At 34.0% G+C, this 18850-nt stretch overlaps 1 protein-coding gene across 1 annotated transcript in view; it reads right to left on the reverse strand.

The window, feature by feature from the left end:
* Nucleotides 1–866: 866 nt before the first annotated feature.
* Nucleotides 867–18850, reverse strand: part of LOC132556926 (GTPase-activating Rap/Ran-GAP domain-like protein 3) — a 148591-nt gene continuing 130607 nt past the window's right edge. Inside the window, exons 21-28 of the mRNA XM_060221381.1 lie at nucleotides 13220–13383; nucleotides 11383–11535; nucleotides 11149–11215; nucleotides 10010–10090; nucleotides 8763–8881; nucleotides 8011–8116; nucleotides 5270–5478; nucleotides 867–3899 (exon numbers count right to left, since the gene is read on the reverse strand). Coding sequence (XP_060077364.1) covers nucleotides 3759–3899; nucleotides 5270–5478; nucleotides 8011–8116; nucleotides 8763–8881; nucleotides 10010–10090; nucleotides 11149–11215; nucleotides 11383–11535; nucleotides 13220–13383 — 1040 coding nt within the window. The 3' untranslated portion in view covers nucleotides 867–3758. The remainder of the gene's footprint in view (nucleotides 3900–5269; nucleotides 5479–8010; nucleotides 8117–8762; nucleotides 8882–10009; nucleotides 10091–11148; nucleotides 11216–11382; nucleotides 11536–13219; nucleotides 13384–18850) is intronic.

Here is an 18850-nt window from a genome sequence, read left to right on the forward strand (position 1 = left end):
ACCTTTTAATTGTAAATGTACGAGCTCATTCAACTAGTCCTGTATACCACTCCTAAAAAACTCGATTATCGTTTCATAAGTTTATCGTCGGTTTTTCCGATGTTTACTGCATACGATAATGCAAAGAACGAGGGGACCACATTGTAATCTACAGAATGATTTTCCTGCAGCTAAGGCACTAGGAGTATGTAACAATACCTTTAAGAAAAAGAGGACCCAAGGGCATGAATTGTTCACCCTTTTCTGCAGTTTGGATAATTTCTGCAATCCTGAAAATCCAAATTCCAAGCAAACCACCACACAAATACCACCAGCCAATAGTTATTGAAAAGAAGTGGTTAAACTATTCTAAGTCATCTGACCCAATTCATTTGAAAATTTCGGTAGCCTTTTATAGCCAGATGTCACTGGCCATTTTCACTACCATGTGCGTTGTGGTCATCCAGGTGTCTTATAAAAGGAAATGGTGACGAGGAACGGCGGACACCTTACACGAGATAAGTTGCTGGCCTTGCAGATATGTGAGCTAATAACTGTTCATCTGCACCAGATTTAAAACAGGAAATATACACTGGTAAAAGCAATATTTATAGAAGTGTGTTTATTAATGAAATTGTATTGAATCGATAAGAATAATTGTGTTACTAGGATGCATGACGATTTGACGCCACATCAGGAGTGAAAGACCATATCAATGGGTTGTGGCGATTTGATAGTTTTAAGACATGCACCAAAACAGATTACACTAAATTCGGTCACATATATACGTCATCGAGAATGTGATCTGAGCAATAACTAAACATGAAAACATAATTATTAATGAAACAACATAATTTAGTTTACAGTAATCTAAATAGTAAACAGTGTTCTAAACACATTCATGTGTGTCAGGTTAAGCATAAAATGTTACAACCTAATAGTATATAGATATAACATATATCATTGTATTGATTATACTGTAATTTATTGTATCGATATACAGGCAATATTTGTTTATACATTGCCTCCCATTGAATATTATATATCTATAGTTTTAATGGATATGCTATCACAATGAAGCTACATTGTTGTATATTTATCAGAGGTTGAATACATTGATACCATAGAAAACCAGTTAAATAACACATGTTTTCTTACGCAAAGTGAACTATACCGTAGCATGTATTGTTCCCCAGCAAAGAACAACAAATTGTCATACATTTACTTCTTAGCTTTCGTCGTTGCAATAAGTGAACCTAACTTGATCAGATATATCATATGATTATCATGATTGCGTATTAGTACCCTTTCTATGTAAGAAGGCATCGATCGTTTCAAAGAGTCTTTTAAATACAATACACCCCCTGGATAACATATTTCAAGTTATATATATCGAAGAATTGAGTGCCAAATTACAAACTCTTAAGAAAAACAATGGAATTCATAGATTAACTTCTGACCATCAATCATTAAGATGAGAGGTAACGCTTAAGGGAAGCTTATGTCTGCACCATTCAAAGTTATCTTGTGATTATTTTACACCTTTGTATATCACTTACGTATCTTGAGATGTTTTAACGACCAGATTATTGAAATGTGTATCATGTAGTCACTTTTTTAATGACGAGACCATTAAATCCTAGTTGTGTATCATGTAGTCACTTTTTAGTGACGAGACCATTAAAGCCTAGTTGTGTATCATGTAGTCTCTTTTTAGTGACGAGACCATTAAAGCCTAGTTGTGTATCATGTAGTCTCTTCATAATGACGAGACCATTAAATCCTAGTTGTGTATCATGTATTCTCTTCATAATGACGAGACCATTAAATCCTAGTTGTGTATCATGTTGTCTCTTCATAATGGCGAGACCATTAAATCCTAGTTGTGTATCATGTAGTCTCTTCATAATGACGAGACCATTAAATTCTAGTTGTGTATCATGTAGTCTCTTCATAATGACGAGACCATTAAATCCTAGTTGTATATCATGTAGTCTATTCATAATGACGAGACCATTAAATCCTAGTTGTGTATCATGTTGTCTCTTCATAATGGCGAGACCATTAAATCCTAGTTGTGTATCATGTAGTCTCTTTTAGTGACGAAACCATTAAAGCCTAGTTGTGTAACATGTAGTCACTTTTTAGTGACGAGACCATTAAATCCTGTGTGTATCCCATATGCGTACAGAATTGAGTTGCCCATGAATGTTTCTGGCCAAATTTGGTCAAAGTCCCCTTCGTAGTTCATGGCTTATAACGGGTTGTTGAAAAAAATGATTGAAGATTGGACGCCGTCGGTATGGCATAACCTAAACGATCATTTGGACCTTGGTGACCTGGTGAGATGATGGGTCAGGTTTAGGATCGTCATAATGATCTCAATAAGAAATATTATATTTCCTTATCTTATGCAAAATGCATTTGCTCATCAGTTTACCCTTTGGTTCCGTGGTTTATCGTGGGAACGTGACTTTACATACCTGTATTGACCAAGATTAACGCATCCTCGATACTCGATATGAAAACACCAGTTTGATCGTTTGATGTACATCAAACGAATATCAAAGTCGCACAACAGCATATAGTAACGAATATTTTCCATCTTAAAAAGGAGCGTATTAGCATGTGATTGGTCAGTATTTTCTCCTGTAACCAATCAAATTATTTGTGCCTTCAATTTTGTAATAACATGTTCAAGGAATGCATTGAGCGAAAATGGTTGTAACCTCTGGAGCATAGAAGTGATTTCCATCGCGGTTGTCTTCGAGGAAGCAAAAACCGCTTACTCTTCAGGAACATCTTGTTTTATTTCTCTTGTGCGTTTGTTCCAAGTGCGTTCTTGTAAATATTTCTTCGTTCATATTTGGTCCTAGTTGATTAAATTTGAGCTTTGATTGTGACTTTATTGACACGTTGTTATTTTTTATTGTTTTGATTACTACAACGTCGACTCTTAATTGTGTATCGCGTAGTCGTTTCATTTACTCAAACATTGAATCATTATTCTGTGTTATTGTTAAACGTTCGTATTGAAAAGCACATTGACTCCTAAATGTACACCACATTTATCACGTTATGGCTGTTACGGAGATTTGAGATGTGATGGCATTGCTATATTAAACTGTAGACTTATTGGAAAGAATCAAGCAAGATTTTTTCAAGTCTGTACATAGTTTCGGGTGATAAATGCTCTGACCTGAGACTTCTATATAAATATTTATGTTCCCATACACTACCATTCTTAAATACTAAGACATGTGTATGTTTTGATAGATTAGGAAATTTAGACGGGAAAATCCTATTTGTATTAACTAGTACACGTTAAAATATGATTTATGCAAAATATGTGAGCACAAATCATTAAAGTGACTGAATTGCTAGTTGACAATATTTTAACGACATATCATACTATTGTCACACCTATTGCAACCTAACCGTTTAAGTACATCAAAATCTCTACGCCACGTACCTTTGCCTACACCTAAACTAACGATATAACACACCATTATGTTGTGAAATAAGTGACATTTCTGTATCAGTCGTACTTTCCATATCAGTTTGCAAATTATTCTATATCAGTGACACGTGTGAAGTTCAATGATACGTTTGTTGGTTCTGATGTTTACTTCTCTTTCTGGTTTTCACTTGACCTAGAATGAAGTTGCGGATGCAATTACTCCGCAGAATTATCGTACAAATATGCCAGAGCTTAGACTTTACAGTTTCTGCTAAACCTCCTATCTAAGTGTGTTTATAAAATGTTACTCAGTTATTTGTCAAAGAACATCATGATCTGCGAAGTCTATATGTCCCACACACTTCTGATAAGGACTTTGAGGCGGACTGCTTGCCCCTTCTGTTGGCTTTAGTATGTTTATTCCAGAGTCGGAGCTTGAAGAGTCATGCCGATCTTTCTCCTTCAAAACAGAATAAACAGGCAATCAGAAACACCATATAATGATTTTTAAACGCATTGACACCATACCACTATATATTGCAGCTATTGCGCCTAGCTATAAGTGTAACAGCGAACGAATATAGTCGATGTAGCCCACACATGTGTATCGCAGGTATGTCATTACCATACACATCCTTTTCTGTAAATTACGGTTGTTTATAATCACTATATTTGCACCATCACTCACTTACGTGTATAAAGATGAATTTGCACCATAATTGACCATTACCTATAATGCAACAAAACACAATATACATGTCTTTTTTCCCCAAGGTTTGCCGTGATCTGCCTGCGACGTTTTGTTCATTCGCAAAGTGACAGCTTAGGATGAACACACGTACTTCTTGTTCTAAAAATATATTTTCTACATAAAAATACAAGTTTGGCTAATGTACCTTCCCCTTCTTAATTCTTGACTGCTACATCTATTACTTGATTTTCCTCAGTCGCCTCCTAGGCTTCATAATTGAGGCCCTTAGCATCACTGATGAGTCCTAGAAGGACAGAGCAACTGTATAATACAGTTTAATTCATAAATACAATAATATGTCTTATTCTAAATATGTACTAATAGGTGTAATTCGTTTGTCTCCTGTACAACATACACAGTCCATGCAACAGGTAGTTCTCTAAAAACGGTACACTATAACATAGCACTTACTTTAGTATCAATCTTAATGCCAGGCTTTCATTTTTTACTCTATTTACATTCCTTTGTACCTAAGTGAAAATGGCCATGTGAGAGTGGAATGTTTGATGTGTTATGTTTCATGTATTGTTGAAAATCTTCAAAAAAAAAAAAAAAAAAAAATTATAAAAAAAGGTAGTTAAAAAAAAACCTCTATTACTAAGTAATAATGAATATTAGCAGGACAGAAAAGGTTTTCATTAGATTACGAAAAAAAACAAAAACAAAACAAAAACAAAAACAAAAACAAAAAACAAACAAAAAACCAAACAAACAAACTCACATTTTTATCTTGTAAAGGATTCTATTATTAATTCCATAACCATATCAAACATGAAGACCCGAGAAACCTATAAATTCCAATAGATGTTTAATTAAAGGTTGCTATTATCCAGACCTATAATCGTATTATACATAAGACCATATGGGTTTTTAAATACCTATTATTAAATAACTTTAAATTAAGGATTGTTGTTATACGGAGCTGCGATCGTATTAAACATGAAGACCTAATAAGCCTTTCGATTTCTATATACCATTAATGTACTGAAATTTTGAAAGATGTTTATTTTTCATTTCTATTTTTAGTTTAATAAACAAAGTTGAAAATAATTGGATATTGTATCTATATGGAAACTGACCTTGTCTTGTGTGTTAACACATTTCGTTCGGATTAGAGGACTCCGTTTAGACTGTAGGGGTGACTTGTCTCCATTATTTAGGATTGGAGCCAGAAGAGTGGCACATTGTGACGATGGAGATCCATGAGGTGACTTGTCAGTTTGCATCTGCCCAGCAAGGCACGAGAGCGGAATCTTGAAGATACTTTGTGAGTTCACACGGCTCTTACCTGAAACACACAATGCTTATTAACAACAAGCTTGGTTACAGAAAGAACATTCTAAGAAAAGAGGCCCATAGCACCCGTACCACTCAGCTGGCTGTATTTTTCTGAAATTGCTTCACCGAAACTAAAGGGAAAACAATTTACACTTATTTCATAATTGCATTCTACCTCTCTACTCAGAGGGGGTTCAGATCTTATAGAATACTTGTATTATGTATAATCTATTTTCCCCTTTAAAGATCCGGTTCTTCAGCTCAGCGTAGGCGAGACCCACCGTGTATACAACATTGCTTCCCCGTCACACAAGGATGTTTCAAATGAAAATGCGAGAGAATCTTGGCATTTCATAAAAGAAGGACCTCAACTAATTGGTTCACGCTAACGAGCTTGCTCTTCCCGCCCAAGGAGACCGATGTCCACAGCAATCCTTTAGAGGGAAACAAACCAACTGCCTGGAGGAGCTGAAATATCCTAGTCCAGCCTCAGGATAAAACACTCAAAGAAAACGTCGCAGAATGTGTATACAAAATATTATTCAAGAACAGCAGAAGATTTGGGGTCCGACTCAAAGAACATCCATTTAGTCTTCGAAACGTCGCTCTCTGATCTTCTACAGGTTGTGTTATAAGATGAAGGCGACAGTGTAGGCATCGAAACGTCACGCTCTAATCTGCATCTAGTTGTGTTATAAGAACATCTACTCTTTGGGAATAGGAGTTTCTTTTTTTTCGTTGAGATCTATCACAATCTAAGATGATGTGAAGCAATACCCCTATACTTCATCAAATATTTTTTATATTAATTACTCAACATTATTTTGGTACAAAACAAGCACACATTCAGAACATATCGTTATTTTGGTACAAACCAGGCAGTCATTCAGAACATATCTTTATTTTGGTACAAACCAGGCAGTCATTCAGAACATATCTTTATTTTTGTACAAACCAGGCAGTCATTCAGAACATATCTTTATTTTGGTACAAACCAGGCAGTCATTCAGAACATATCTTTATTTTTGTACAAACCAGACAGTCATTCAGAACACATCTTTAATTTGGTACAAACCACTCAGACATTCAGAACATAACATTATTTCGGCACATACCAGGCAGACATTCAGAACATATCTTTGGTTTGGTACAAACCAGGCAGACATTCAGAACATAACATTATCTTGGTACAAACCAAGCAGTCATTCAGAACATAACAATATTTTGGTACAAACCAAGCAGACATTCATAACATAACATTATTTTGGTACAAACCAGGTAGACATTCGGAACATAACAATATTTTGGTACAAACCCAGTAGACATTTAGAACTTAACAATATTTTGGTACAAACCAGGTAGACATTCAGAACATAACTTTATTTTGGTACAAACCAAGCAGACATTCATAACATAACAATATTTTGGTACAAACCAGGCAGACATTCAGAACATAACAATATTTTGGTACAAACCAAGCAGACATTCATAACATAACATCATTTTGGTACAAACCAGGTAGACATTCGGAACATAACAATATTTTGGTACAAACCAAGTAGACATTTAGAACTTAACAATATTTTGGTACAAACCAGGTAGATATTCAGAACATAACTTTATTTTGGTACAAACCCATCCGACATTCATAACTTAAGATTATTTTGGTACAAACCACTCAGACATTCAGAACATAACTTTACTCATTCATGATGTCGGTAATCACGTTGATGAAAGTGTTGTTTAAGATCAAGTGTAGATTATTTATGTCCAGAACAAAGAGAAATAGCACCGTTTCATTAAAAATGACCTATATGCATATCATAATCAATACGCCAAATTTAGTTTAATAGCCGTCTGTCTTATTACATTGTACTCTTTTTTTCTGTGGTGGAGGGAGGGGATCAGATATATTTCTACTGTTCACCATAGTGATTATAAATCGATGTTTCTCTCGTTACATTAAAAACATCGGAGCCATGTTTGGGACCATTATCGGACAGCCCGCAGTATGAGAAGAATTTTCATAAGATACTTCAGTTTCTAAGCCGATGTGTCGATTCATTAAGATAAACACGTTCCGCTTTTCTTTTTACTATGTCTTATTCTGATTCTGGATATATTCTGTCTCAGGATTTAGATTTCAATATGAAGTATCTCCGGGTTGTAAAGTCCCATATATTAGAAATGCTATGAATCTTCCTTTTACCGAAGAGTTTTCATGCGATTTCCCTCTCTTTACTTACCATTTGCCTGCCTGAAGATCATAAGCTGAATTTCGCTATAAGGTTAGTAAATCAGTTCAAGCTTCAGTCCCATATTGAAACTTTTCATTGAATTCTTTTTTGAGAGGGAGGGGACGATGGTGGTATTATTTAACAGGATCAGTCTAGCTTTAATATAGTTTATTTGTTATATTGTCTATATTAAAATGTAAACAATAATGAGTATGGAGTTCATTAACAATTAAATGTGTTCTAGGTTTCCTGTAGCTTTATCCTGAACACAGGAACGACACAGATATCTTATCTGGTCTATTTACCTGATGGCGATGGAGGAGGTGAGTAGGAGGCACTTTCTTTTTCCCCTCTCGTTTTCTCGGTCGGTGATAAGCCGGTTCCAACAGTTGAAGCGAAGTATATGTCGCACTGGAATGGTAAAATAAAAGTAAACCAGTTTACATGAAAACATGCAAAGACCAACCTGTATGCTGTATTTCATTAATGTACCTACTTCTGATACACTGAACATGACACATTGACTCGGTAATCCATTTCAAAGAGTATGGCGCAACAGTGATAAGTAGTATAGAAAGAAATAGAACACAGCCGGGACACACTTTTTCATTGATGTTGGTCAAATGTCAGAATTAGGTCAGAGTGGCCTACTCCTGACACAAGACAAACCGCCTCAAAAAGCTAAATCAAATACTAGGTATGAAGGTCCTGTGATCAGAAGTGTGTTTGATAGGCACGGAAAGCTGTTTCTTTTATTTAGGTCAGAGGTAAAATATATATCAGAGTGATCTTCAATTGACACAACGCGTCATCGTCATCCATTAAAGATTCAGAAGCAAACAGTTTCTTCTACGCACAATGACGGTTTGCGAAATTGATGTCTATCACGAAATGTAAGTTGTTTTTTTGCCACTAACAGACACTGTAGCATGTGTTGTGACCATCTTTAACCGTCTTCATTAGTACAAGGATGCTAAAGTAGCCCTCGCAAAATGTTAAAATGTAAATGTGCACGATTAAATGTAAACGATTAGTATCGTGAAATTTGCATATATACCTTTGATGTGAAAAGCTTGAGGTCAGGAAGAGTCATGGTGTGGACCAAGTTACCGTTAATGATCAGACGAATTTCTATTGTGTCTTGTGTAAACGCCATGACGTAGGGAAAGGCACACACTAAAATAGACATTGGAATGATATATTATCAATAGCTACACGAAGATATTTTACGGATAGTCTATTTACCCAACAGTTACGACTTAATATCTACGACGGACATGCGTCAGAGAAGTAAACCTCTAACTAACTGTTATTTCATGGTAAATGTCTCAGGCAGGTACACGAAAGCGACGTAAGCCTCTAGTAGTTTTTTTCATATTCAATATTTCCGAAACTTACGTGGTAGAGACGTTAAGCTGTGGTTGTTATTTCTTTTCAATGCCTTCGGCAAGAACACATAAGTGAAGTAAACATTAATATATATTCCATACTCAATAACTCCGACAGGTACATGATTGAGTTGTTCACCTCTATACATGATTTCCTTCAATACCTTCACCAGGTACATGGAATAAATGTAAACATCTCGTTGTTATTCTTGCACATAACATAAACTGTCGGATATTTTCTTTTTAAAACTTTCGCTGATACTACTAATACAAACACTTAGTTGTCATTTCACACTCAATGTAATACACACATTTAATTGTTACTATTGTTCTTTAACTTTTTGTGTAATGATGGGTACACGACAGGTGAAATATACATCAATATCTAGAGAGCTAGTTTCAGGTTATACTAGAAAATATAGATAAATTCATTTATCATGGTTTCTTGTATACAGGTTAATAAAAACTTAGTTTTATGTCCGCCAATTTCATCAATCTTAAAATATTCAGTTTATTATCATGAAACACCTTGTCATTTGTTCACTGCTTGTTCGCGTGCGTTTTGGATTGATGGAAATATCAGTCCTTCTTTTCTTAACGCTTTGTCCTCATTTCACGGATCGTTAATCTTATTTACATTTAATATCGTTTGCCGTTTTTCCGGTACACCGTCTATCATGTTTCTGCATTAAAACGTTTCATTTAATGGTAAGTGATTGCTTGCAGACACCAACCAATAGCCCGAGGCTCGCTGGTTTAGGCAATAACATATTTGAGTGTTGAATGTGCAATCAGTGTGCCCAAATCCAGTTTTTTCCCCTAGTTTTACAGAATTTAAGTTTGAATTATGATCATGTTGCCATGTTTCGCAAGCAATACCCAAGTATAATTTTTGTATACCATATATGTTACTTACCGATCGCCTGTGGTTCGCTGTTCCAGTGAAAGTCAAAATCATGTGATGTTTCCTCACTTAACTTTTGGAAATGACTCACATCTGTTGAAATTAAAAAACAACATAAGTTTACTGGTGTCTGTCCTGTCTTTCTGGACGTTAAGACTTCTTTGGGTCATTATAATATATAGATCCCTACATGTAATAGATTTCAATTGGTAGGCCTGCGATACTAGTTAATATCGGAATTTCTGAAAGATTCCTTTTCTTTAATCCGATTAAGATCGCTCATGCATGTTTAAAACCCGGGCCTCTGTGACCTTGAATATAGTCAGGATACTTTCCTATCGCAAATTCATTAGGCTTGATTCTGATAAAATAAAAGCCGAATATCTTAACGGTCCGACATACACAGTACAATGGAACAAGTTTATATATCTATGTCGCAGCTACGCACTATAATGAGGCAGAAACATAATTTGTAATTTTACGTTTTACATGGACTCACTTGTTGCGTTACTGAGTAGTAATAATGTTCGCTACATGTTACCAGAAGGTCATTTGATATGTTGCACATAAGAGGCAAGTGTTTTACAAGATGCCAGATGTCACACGATATGCTACACAGAAGAAATTAATTCAGAAAGGGCATAACAGAAGTAAGTGAGTATTCAATGGGTACCTTAAGTAACATGATATTCCTTTAAGGGATACCATAATCACATGACATAGTATACAGAAGGGAAAATGAAGTGAAAAAAGTTGTCGAAGTTTAACTTTAACCTTGACTAATGACCATCAAGATTTTATAAGGTGTCGATCTTGATGGTAGGATGCCATGGTGTGAATATGAACCAAATATGTTCAGGGTGCATAAGATATCTTATGAGCAAGGTTATCACAGACGCAAGCACACTCGCACGCATTCTCGCAAACACGTGAAAAGTGATTACTATATACCCTGTCCCTGACGTAATGATATAATGGAGTCCCTTACGGAATACCAGAAGGCACATGGTACACTTCACAGATATCATCCCTTATATATGACCATATTTAGTTTATAGAACTTTCATATGCTCCAATAAAATTGTAAATCATTGTCTTGCATGGTGAATTGAAAGTTTCAGAGAAGGTATTTTCAGTGATGCTAAACTTACGATTGTAGCACAGAAGTAGTTCTGCTTCTTCATCCTCGTATATATCCAGAGCAGATACGAGTTTCACCTATATCAAAGATGAAACCAGACAAATTAAAAATACAATTTCAGTAGATGGGAATTGAATTTGAGAGGTACTTTTTTAAATTCTGATTTAGATTAAGATTTTAATTATGGTATATTTTAAGTCAATGATAAAGAAATCATGTTACATACCAGGAGATAATCCATTACCTTATTGGCTTCGACATGGTACAACTGCAGGGTATCGCCATTTTTTTCATTGATAAGGTCGAATTGATTTTTATATCCCACACATATTTGGTTGTCTTCTTTATTTCCGTCTATCAGTGTTACCAAGGATGGCTGCTCATCTGTATATAATTCCTACCAGAGAAAGCAGACGCGTCTAAACATGTCAGGAAAACGTTTATGTATTATACACATACTGCTACAGAATTAGTCATGTTAATGTATTATACACATACTGCTACAGAATTAGTCATCTTAATGTATTATACACATACTGCTACAGAATTAGTCACGGTAATGTATTATACTCATAATGCTACAGAATTAGTCATGTTAATGTATTATACACATACTGCTACAGAATTAGTCGTGGTAATGTATTATACACATACTGCTACAGAATTAGTCATGTTGATGTATTATACACATACTGCTACAGAATTAGTCATGTTAATGTATTATACACATACTGCTACAGAATTAGTCATGTTATTGTATCATACACATACTGCTACAGAATTAGTCATGTTATTGTATTATACACATACTGCTACAGAATTAGTCATGTTAATATATCATACACATACTGCTACAGAATTAGTCGAATAATATGTTAGTCAATAAAACATAAGAGATTAACTGTAACTAAACTACAAATATGTGAAAGATTCCTATCGAAAGAGATGACAAAGCAAACGATGATAGACTGTGTACAGTGTACAGGAGGTTGAAGCTTGATACCGTAATATGTTCTCTTGTACAAATGTCACTGGAAAATTGTAAAAATAATAATTAAATAACAAAAAATAAAAAGGCCTATATTAGATATGCCATTACCCGTTATATTATCACTTTCCTGATTGTAAACCCTATGCTATGATAAGATTTAGTATATTATCACACTTTTCTTATTCGATTCACTGTTATATCCTTTTTTCTATATCCGTAAGCAATAAATTGTATGTAGGCTATAATTAGAAAAAAAAGACGTGCTAGACATTCAATGTTCTTCAAATAGTGTTGCTTAAGTTACATGAATATCTTAGAGTACTATGTGTATGATCTCTGTCTAACATGTCATCCCAAACTTTTGCTAATTGATGCGTTTTATTCTGGGTATTGGTTTCAACTTATATTTACAAAGAATAGTTTAGATTGAATTAGAAAAAAAAGTAAATCTTTGATGAAATATGCTTATTACTCCTATTGTTAAAATACATATACTTAAAATTCACTGCTGTAATGTAAAAACCAATTTTAGAAAAACGTATTTAAATCTGGAAACCATCTTTAAGAGGAGGAACAGACATTGGTAAATAATAATGATTCAATATTGATAACGCCGGTTTGATAAAACAAACATAACCATTATGCCATTTTAATTCATATTATAGATTGTACACAACACAGGCATTCAAATATTGATAATCTTTCTCACCAATTTATACCCATTGATTTGCATTTCTTTTATATAAGGAAGGGTCAAAATATCCTACAATAGACTAAATATACATTATCACCTCTATTATTTATTTACAAAGACAACAACAGGAAAGCTTTTTATTAAGCTATTCGATATGCATTATAATTTTCATTTTTCTAATTCTATTTCCTTATTACTAGACAGTAACCTACCTTATACCAAAACATATAGCGTTATTGACCAAAATTGATTTATTTTTTTGTTTATTTATGAAGTATTGTTTGTTTATGAAGTAGAGGGCACTGACCATTCTGAACCCTTCTGCCCTTTTTCCTTATTTCATCGCGTTGGAATCACAATTTTGTTAACAGGTCTAAGTGGTGTTGTTAAACATACCCTTACAAAGCTGAAACCGTCTGCTATTTCGAAATCAACAGTAGGACACCAGGCAGACCAGACAGCAGAATGCTTCCAAGTGAACAGCAGTAAACGTCTCTGTACCGCTACCACCATACGTAGATGACTAGTTCCAGGCCTACTTAAGGCGTATATATGACAACCTGCAATTTAAGTATACATAACTCATGTATAATTATCAGTTTGCACACAACACCTACGGCACATAGTCACATTTGCGTTAATGAACACCTATTAGAGAGGTGTCATGGCAACCGTTGGCATCGCTGCAATAATAAGCCGATATGTTTCGAAAATTCATCAATATATAAGTCCGGAAAGATAACAAGTGTCTTCGAGTAATTTTATTTGTTATAAAGGAGAGTACATAACAAGCAATATTTCTCAGAAAGTTTCATTCAACAATATTCATCGAGAATATAGCATTTCCTGCAAAAAACAATCTATTCACACCTAGGCTATTAAATTATGCATATTAAGATCAGAAAAGGCTTGCTAGTAATATCCCGATTTTCGAGCATAATGTTGGCAACCGACAGACTAATTTGCAACACAGGGTTTCAAAAGATGCAGATTGATGACAATGATTGGAAAGTTTTAGGGTCGTCATAATGATTGTAAATATTATATATCCTTGAACAATATCATGTTCAAAGTGTTTGATGCTCGTTAGTACACATTTTTTTTCTGTTGTGTGATATCAAGTTGGAGAGGTTTGATGCTCGTTATTATACATTTTATGTGTTGTGTGACATCAAGTTGGATGTTTTTGATGCTCCTTAGTATTCATGTTGTCTCTGTTGTGTGATATCAAGTTGAATGTGTTTGATTTTCGTTAGTATACAATTTTTTTCTTTTGTTTTGATATCAAGTTGGATAGGTCTGATGCTCGTTATTATACATTTTATCTGCTGTGTGACATCAAGTTGGATGTGTTTGATGTTCCCTAGTATTCCTTTTGTTTCTGAAGTGTGAAATCAAGTTAGATGTGTTTGATGCTCGTTAGTATACATGCTGCTTTTGTTATGTGATATCAAGTTGAAGGTGTTTGATGCTAGTTATTGTACATTCTATCTTTTGTGTAATACCATGTTTGAAGTGTTAATGTTCGTTAATACACATGTTGTTTCTGTTTTATGCTATCAATTTGGATATATTTGATGCTCGTAAGTATACATTTCTTTCTGTTGTGTGATATCAAGTTGGATAAGTTTTATGCTCGTTATTATACATTTTATCTTTTGTGTGATATCAAGTTGGATGTGTTTGATGCTTGTTAGTTCCCATGCTGTTTCTGTAGTGTGATATCAAGTTGGATGCCTTTGTTTCTTGTTAGTATATATTTGTTTCTGTTGTGTGATATCAAATTGGATGTGTTTGATTCTTGTTAGTACCCATGTTGTTTCTGTTGTGTAATATCAAGTTGGATGCCTTTGATGCTTGTTAGTATATACTTCTTTCTGTTGCATGACATCAAGTTAGATGTGTTTAATGCTCCTTAGTATTCATGCTGTTTCTATTGTGTGATACCAAGTTGAAGGTGTTTGATGCTCGTTATTGTACATTCTATCTTTTGTGTGATATCAAACAAGTTGGGTTTGTTTCACGCTCGTTAGTACTAATGTCGTTTTTCTTTTGTGATATCAAGTTGGATAAGTTTAATGCTCGTTAGTACCCATTTTTTTCTCTGTTTTGTGATATCAATTGAATGTTTGATACATGTTGTTTTTGTTGTCTGATATCAAGTTAGGTGTGTTTGATGCTCGTTGGTAGACATATCCTTCTGTTGTGTGATATCAAGTTGGATATGTTTGATGCTCGTTATTTTGTAATTTATCTGTTGTGTGATATCAAGTTGGATGTGTTTGATGTACGTAAGTATACATTTATTTCTGTTGTGTGATATCAAGTTGAATGTGTATCACGCTCGTTATTATACATTTTATCTGTTGTGTGATATCATGTTTGTAGTATTGATGGTCGTTAATACACATGTTGTTTATGATTTGTGATATCAAGCTGGATGTATTTGATGCACCTTAGTATACATTTTTGTTTCTTTTGTGTAATATCAAGTTGGATGTGTTTGATATTCGTTGTTATACATATTGTTTCTGTTGTGTGATATCAAGTTGGAAGTATTTGATGTGAGTTACAACACATGTTGTTTCTGTTTTGTGATATCAAGTTGGATACGTTTAATGCTCGTTAGTATACATTTCCTTCTGTTGAGTGATATCATGTTTGAAGTATTGATGCTCGTTAATACACATGTTGCTTCTGTTTTGTGTTATCAGGTTGGTTGAATTTGTTTGATATTCTTTGGTATACATGTTGTTTCTGTTGTGTGATAACAAGTTGAATGTGTTTGATGCCCGTAAATATACATTTCCTTCTGTTGTGTCATATCAAGTTGAATGTGTATGATGCTCGTTAGTACATATGTTGTTTCTATTTTGTGATATCAAGTTGGATGTGTTGGATGGTCGTTAGTATACATTTTATCTGCTGTGTGATATCATTTTTGAAATGTTGATGCTCGTTAATACACTTGTTGTTTCTGTTGTGTGATATCAAGTTGGATAAGTTTGATGCTCGTTAGTTTATATTTTATCTGTTGTGTGGTATTATGTTTGAAGTGTTGATGCTCGTTAATACACTTGTTGTTTCTGTTGTGTGATATCAAGTTGGATGTGTTTGATGCTCCATAGTATACATTTTTGTTTCTCTTGTGTGATATCAAGTTGGATGTGCTTCATATTCGTTGTTATACATATTGTTTCTGTTGTGTGATCTCAAGTTGAATGTGTATTACGCTCGTTATTATACATTTATTTCTGTTGTGTGATATCAACTTGAATGTGTATTACGCTCGTTATTATACATTTACTTCTGTTGTGTGATATCATGTTTAAAGTATTGATGCTGGTTAATACACATGTTGCTTCTGTTTTGTGATATCAAGTTGGATAAGTTTGAGTCTCGTTTGTATAAATTTTATCTGTTGTGTAATGTCATGTTTGAAGTGTTGATGCTAGTTAATACATATATTGTTTATGTTTTGTGATATCAAGTTGGATGTGTTGGATGGTCGTTAGTATACATTTTATCTGCTGTGTGATATCATTTTTGAAATGTTGATGCTCGTTAATACACTTGTTGTTTCTGTTGTGTGATATCAAGTTGGATAAGTTTGATGCTCGTTAGTTTATATTTTATCTGTTGTGTGGTATTATGTTTGAAGTGTTGATGCTCGTTAATACACTTGTTGTTTCTGTTGTGTGATATCAAGTTGGATGTGTTTGATGCTCCATAGTATACATTTTTGTTTCTCTTGTGTGATATCAAGTTGGATGTGCTTCATATTCGTTGTTATACATATTGTTTCTGTTGTGTGATCTCAAGTTGAATGTGTATTACGCTCGTTATTATACATTTATTTCTGTTGTGTGATATCAACTTGAATGTGTATTACGCTCGTTATTATACATTTACTTCTGTTGTGTGATATCATGTTTAAAGTATTGATGCTGGTTAATACACATGTTGCTTCTGTTTTGTGATATCAAGTTGGATAAGTTTGAGTCTCGTTTGTATAAATTTTATCTGTTGTGTAATGTCATGTTTGAAGTGTTGATGCTAGTTAATACATATATTGTTTATGTTTTGTGATATCAAGTTGGATGTGTTTGATGCTCGTAAGTATACTTTTTTTTCTGCTGTGTGATATCAAGTTGGATGTGTTTGATGATCTTTAGTTTATATTTTATCTATTGTGTGGTATCATGTTTGAAGTGGTGATGCTGGTTAATACACATGTTGCTTCTGTTTTGTGATATCAAGTTGGATAAGTTTGATGCTCGTTAGTTTACATGTTATCTGTTGTGTGGTATTATGTTTGAAGTGTTGATGCTCGTTAATACACATTTTTTTCAGTTTTGTGATATCTAGATTGATGTATTTGATGCTCTTTAGTATACATGTTGTTTCTGTTTTGTGATATCAAGCTGAATGTGTTTGATGCCCGTAAATATACATTTCTTTCTGTTGTGTGATATCATGTTGAATGTGTTTGGTGTTCGTTAGTATACATTTTTTTCAGTTTTGTGATATCTAGATTGATGTATTTGATGCTCTTTAGTATACATGCTGTTTTTGTTGAGTGATATCGAGTTGGATGTGTTTCTTGCTCGTTATTTTACATTTCTTTTCCTTGTGTGGTATCATGTTTGAAGTGTTGATGCTCGTTAATACACATGTTGCTTCTGTTATATGATATCAGTTTGAATTTGTTTGATATTCTTTGGTATACATTTTTGTTTCTCTTGTGTGATATCGAGTTAGATGTGTTTGATGTTCATTAGTACAAATGTCATTTCTCTTGTGTGATATCAAGTTGAATGTTTTTCAGGCTCGTTATTTGACATATTATCTGTTGTGTGATATCAAGTTGGATATGTTTGATGTCAGTTAGTATACATTTCATTCTGTTGTGTGATATCAAGTTGGATAAGTTTGATGCTCGTTAGTAGTCATATTGTTTCTGCTTTGTGATATCAAGTTGGATGTGTTTTGATGTTCTTTAGTATATATTTCTTTCTATTTTGTGATATCAAGTTGGATAGGTTTGATGCTCTTAAGTATACATTAATTGCTGTTGTGTGATATCAAGTTCGATGTGTTTGATCCTTGTTAGTACACATGTTGTTTCTGTTGTGCGATATCAAGTTGAATGTGCTTGATGCTTGTTAGTATATATGTTGCTTCTGTTGTGTGATTTCAAGTTGGATATGTTTAATGCTCGTAAGAATACATTTTATCCGTAGTGTGATATCAAGTTGGATGTGTTTCACGCTCGTTTTAATACATTTTATCTTTTGTGTGATATCAAGTTCGATGTGTTTGATCCCCGTTAGTACACATGTTGTTTCTGTTGTGCGATATCAAGTTGAATGTGCTTGATGCTTGTTAGTATATATGTTGCTTCTGTTGTGTGCTTTCAAGTTGGATATGTTTAATGCTCGTAAGAATACATTTTATCCGTAGTGTGTTATCAAGTTAGATGTGTTTCACGCTCGTTTTAATACATTTTATCTTTTGTGTGATATCAAGTTGGATTTGTTTGGTGCTCGTTAGTTTTTCTTGCGTGATATCAAGTTGGATATGCTTCATGTTCGTTAGTATACATTTCTTTCTGTTGTGTGATATCAAGTTAGATGTGTTTGATCCTCGCTAGTATACAGTTGTTTCTGTTTTGCGATATCAGGTTGAATGTGTTTGATGTTAGTTAGTATACATTTTTTTCTGTTGTGTGATATCGAGTTGGATGTGTTTGATGCTCGTAAGTATACATTTCCTTCTGTTGTGTGATATCAAGTTGGATAGGTTTGATGCTCGTTAGTAGTCATATTGTTTCTGCTTTGTGATATCAAGTTGGATGTGTTTGATGCTCGTTAGTACAGATGTTATTTATGTTGTGTTATATCAAGTTGGATGTGTTGCTTGCTTGTTATTGTCCATTCTTTCTCTTGTGTGTTGTCAAGTTTGAGGTGTTTTGATGTTCGTTAGTATATATTTCTTTCTATTTTGTGATATCAAGTTGGATAAGTT

This window comes from Ylistrum balloti, unplaced genomic scaffold (genome assembly GCF_031769215.1).
Source record: "Ylistrum balloti isolate Yb309-2 unplaced genomic scaffold, AGI_CSIRO_Ybal_v1 Utg370608, whole genome shotgun sequence".
Lineage (NCBI taxonomy): Eukaryota > Metazoa > Mollusca > Bivalvia > Pectinida > Pectinidae > Ylistrum > Ylistrum balloti.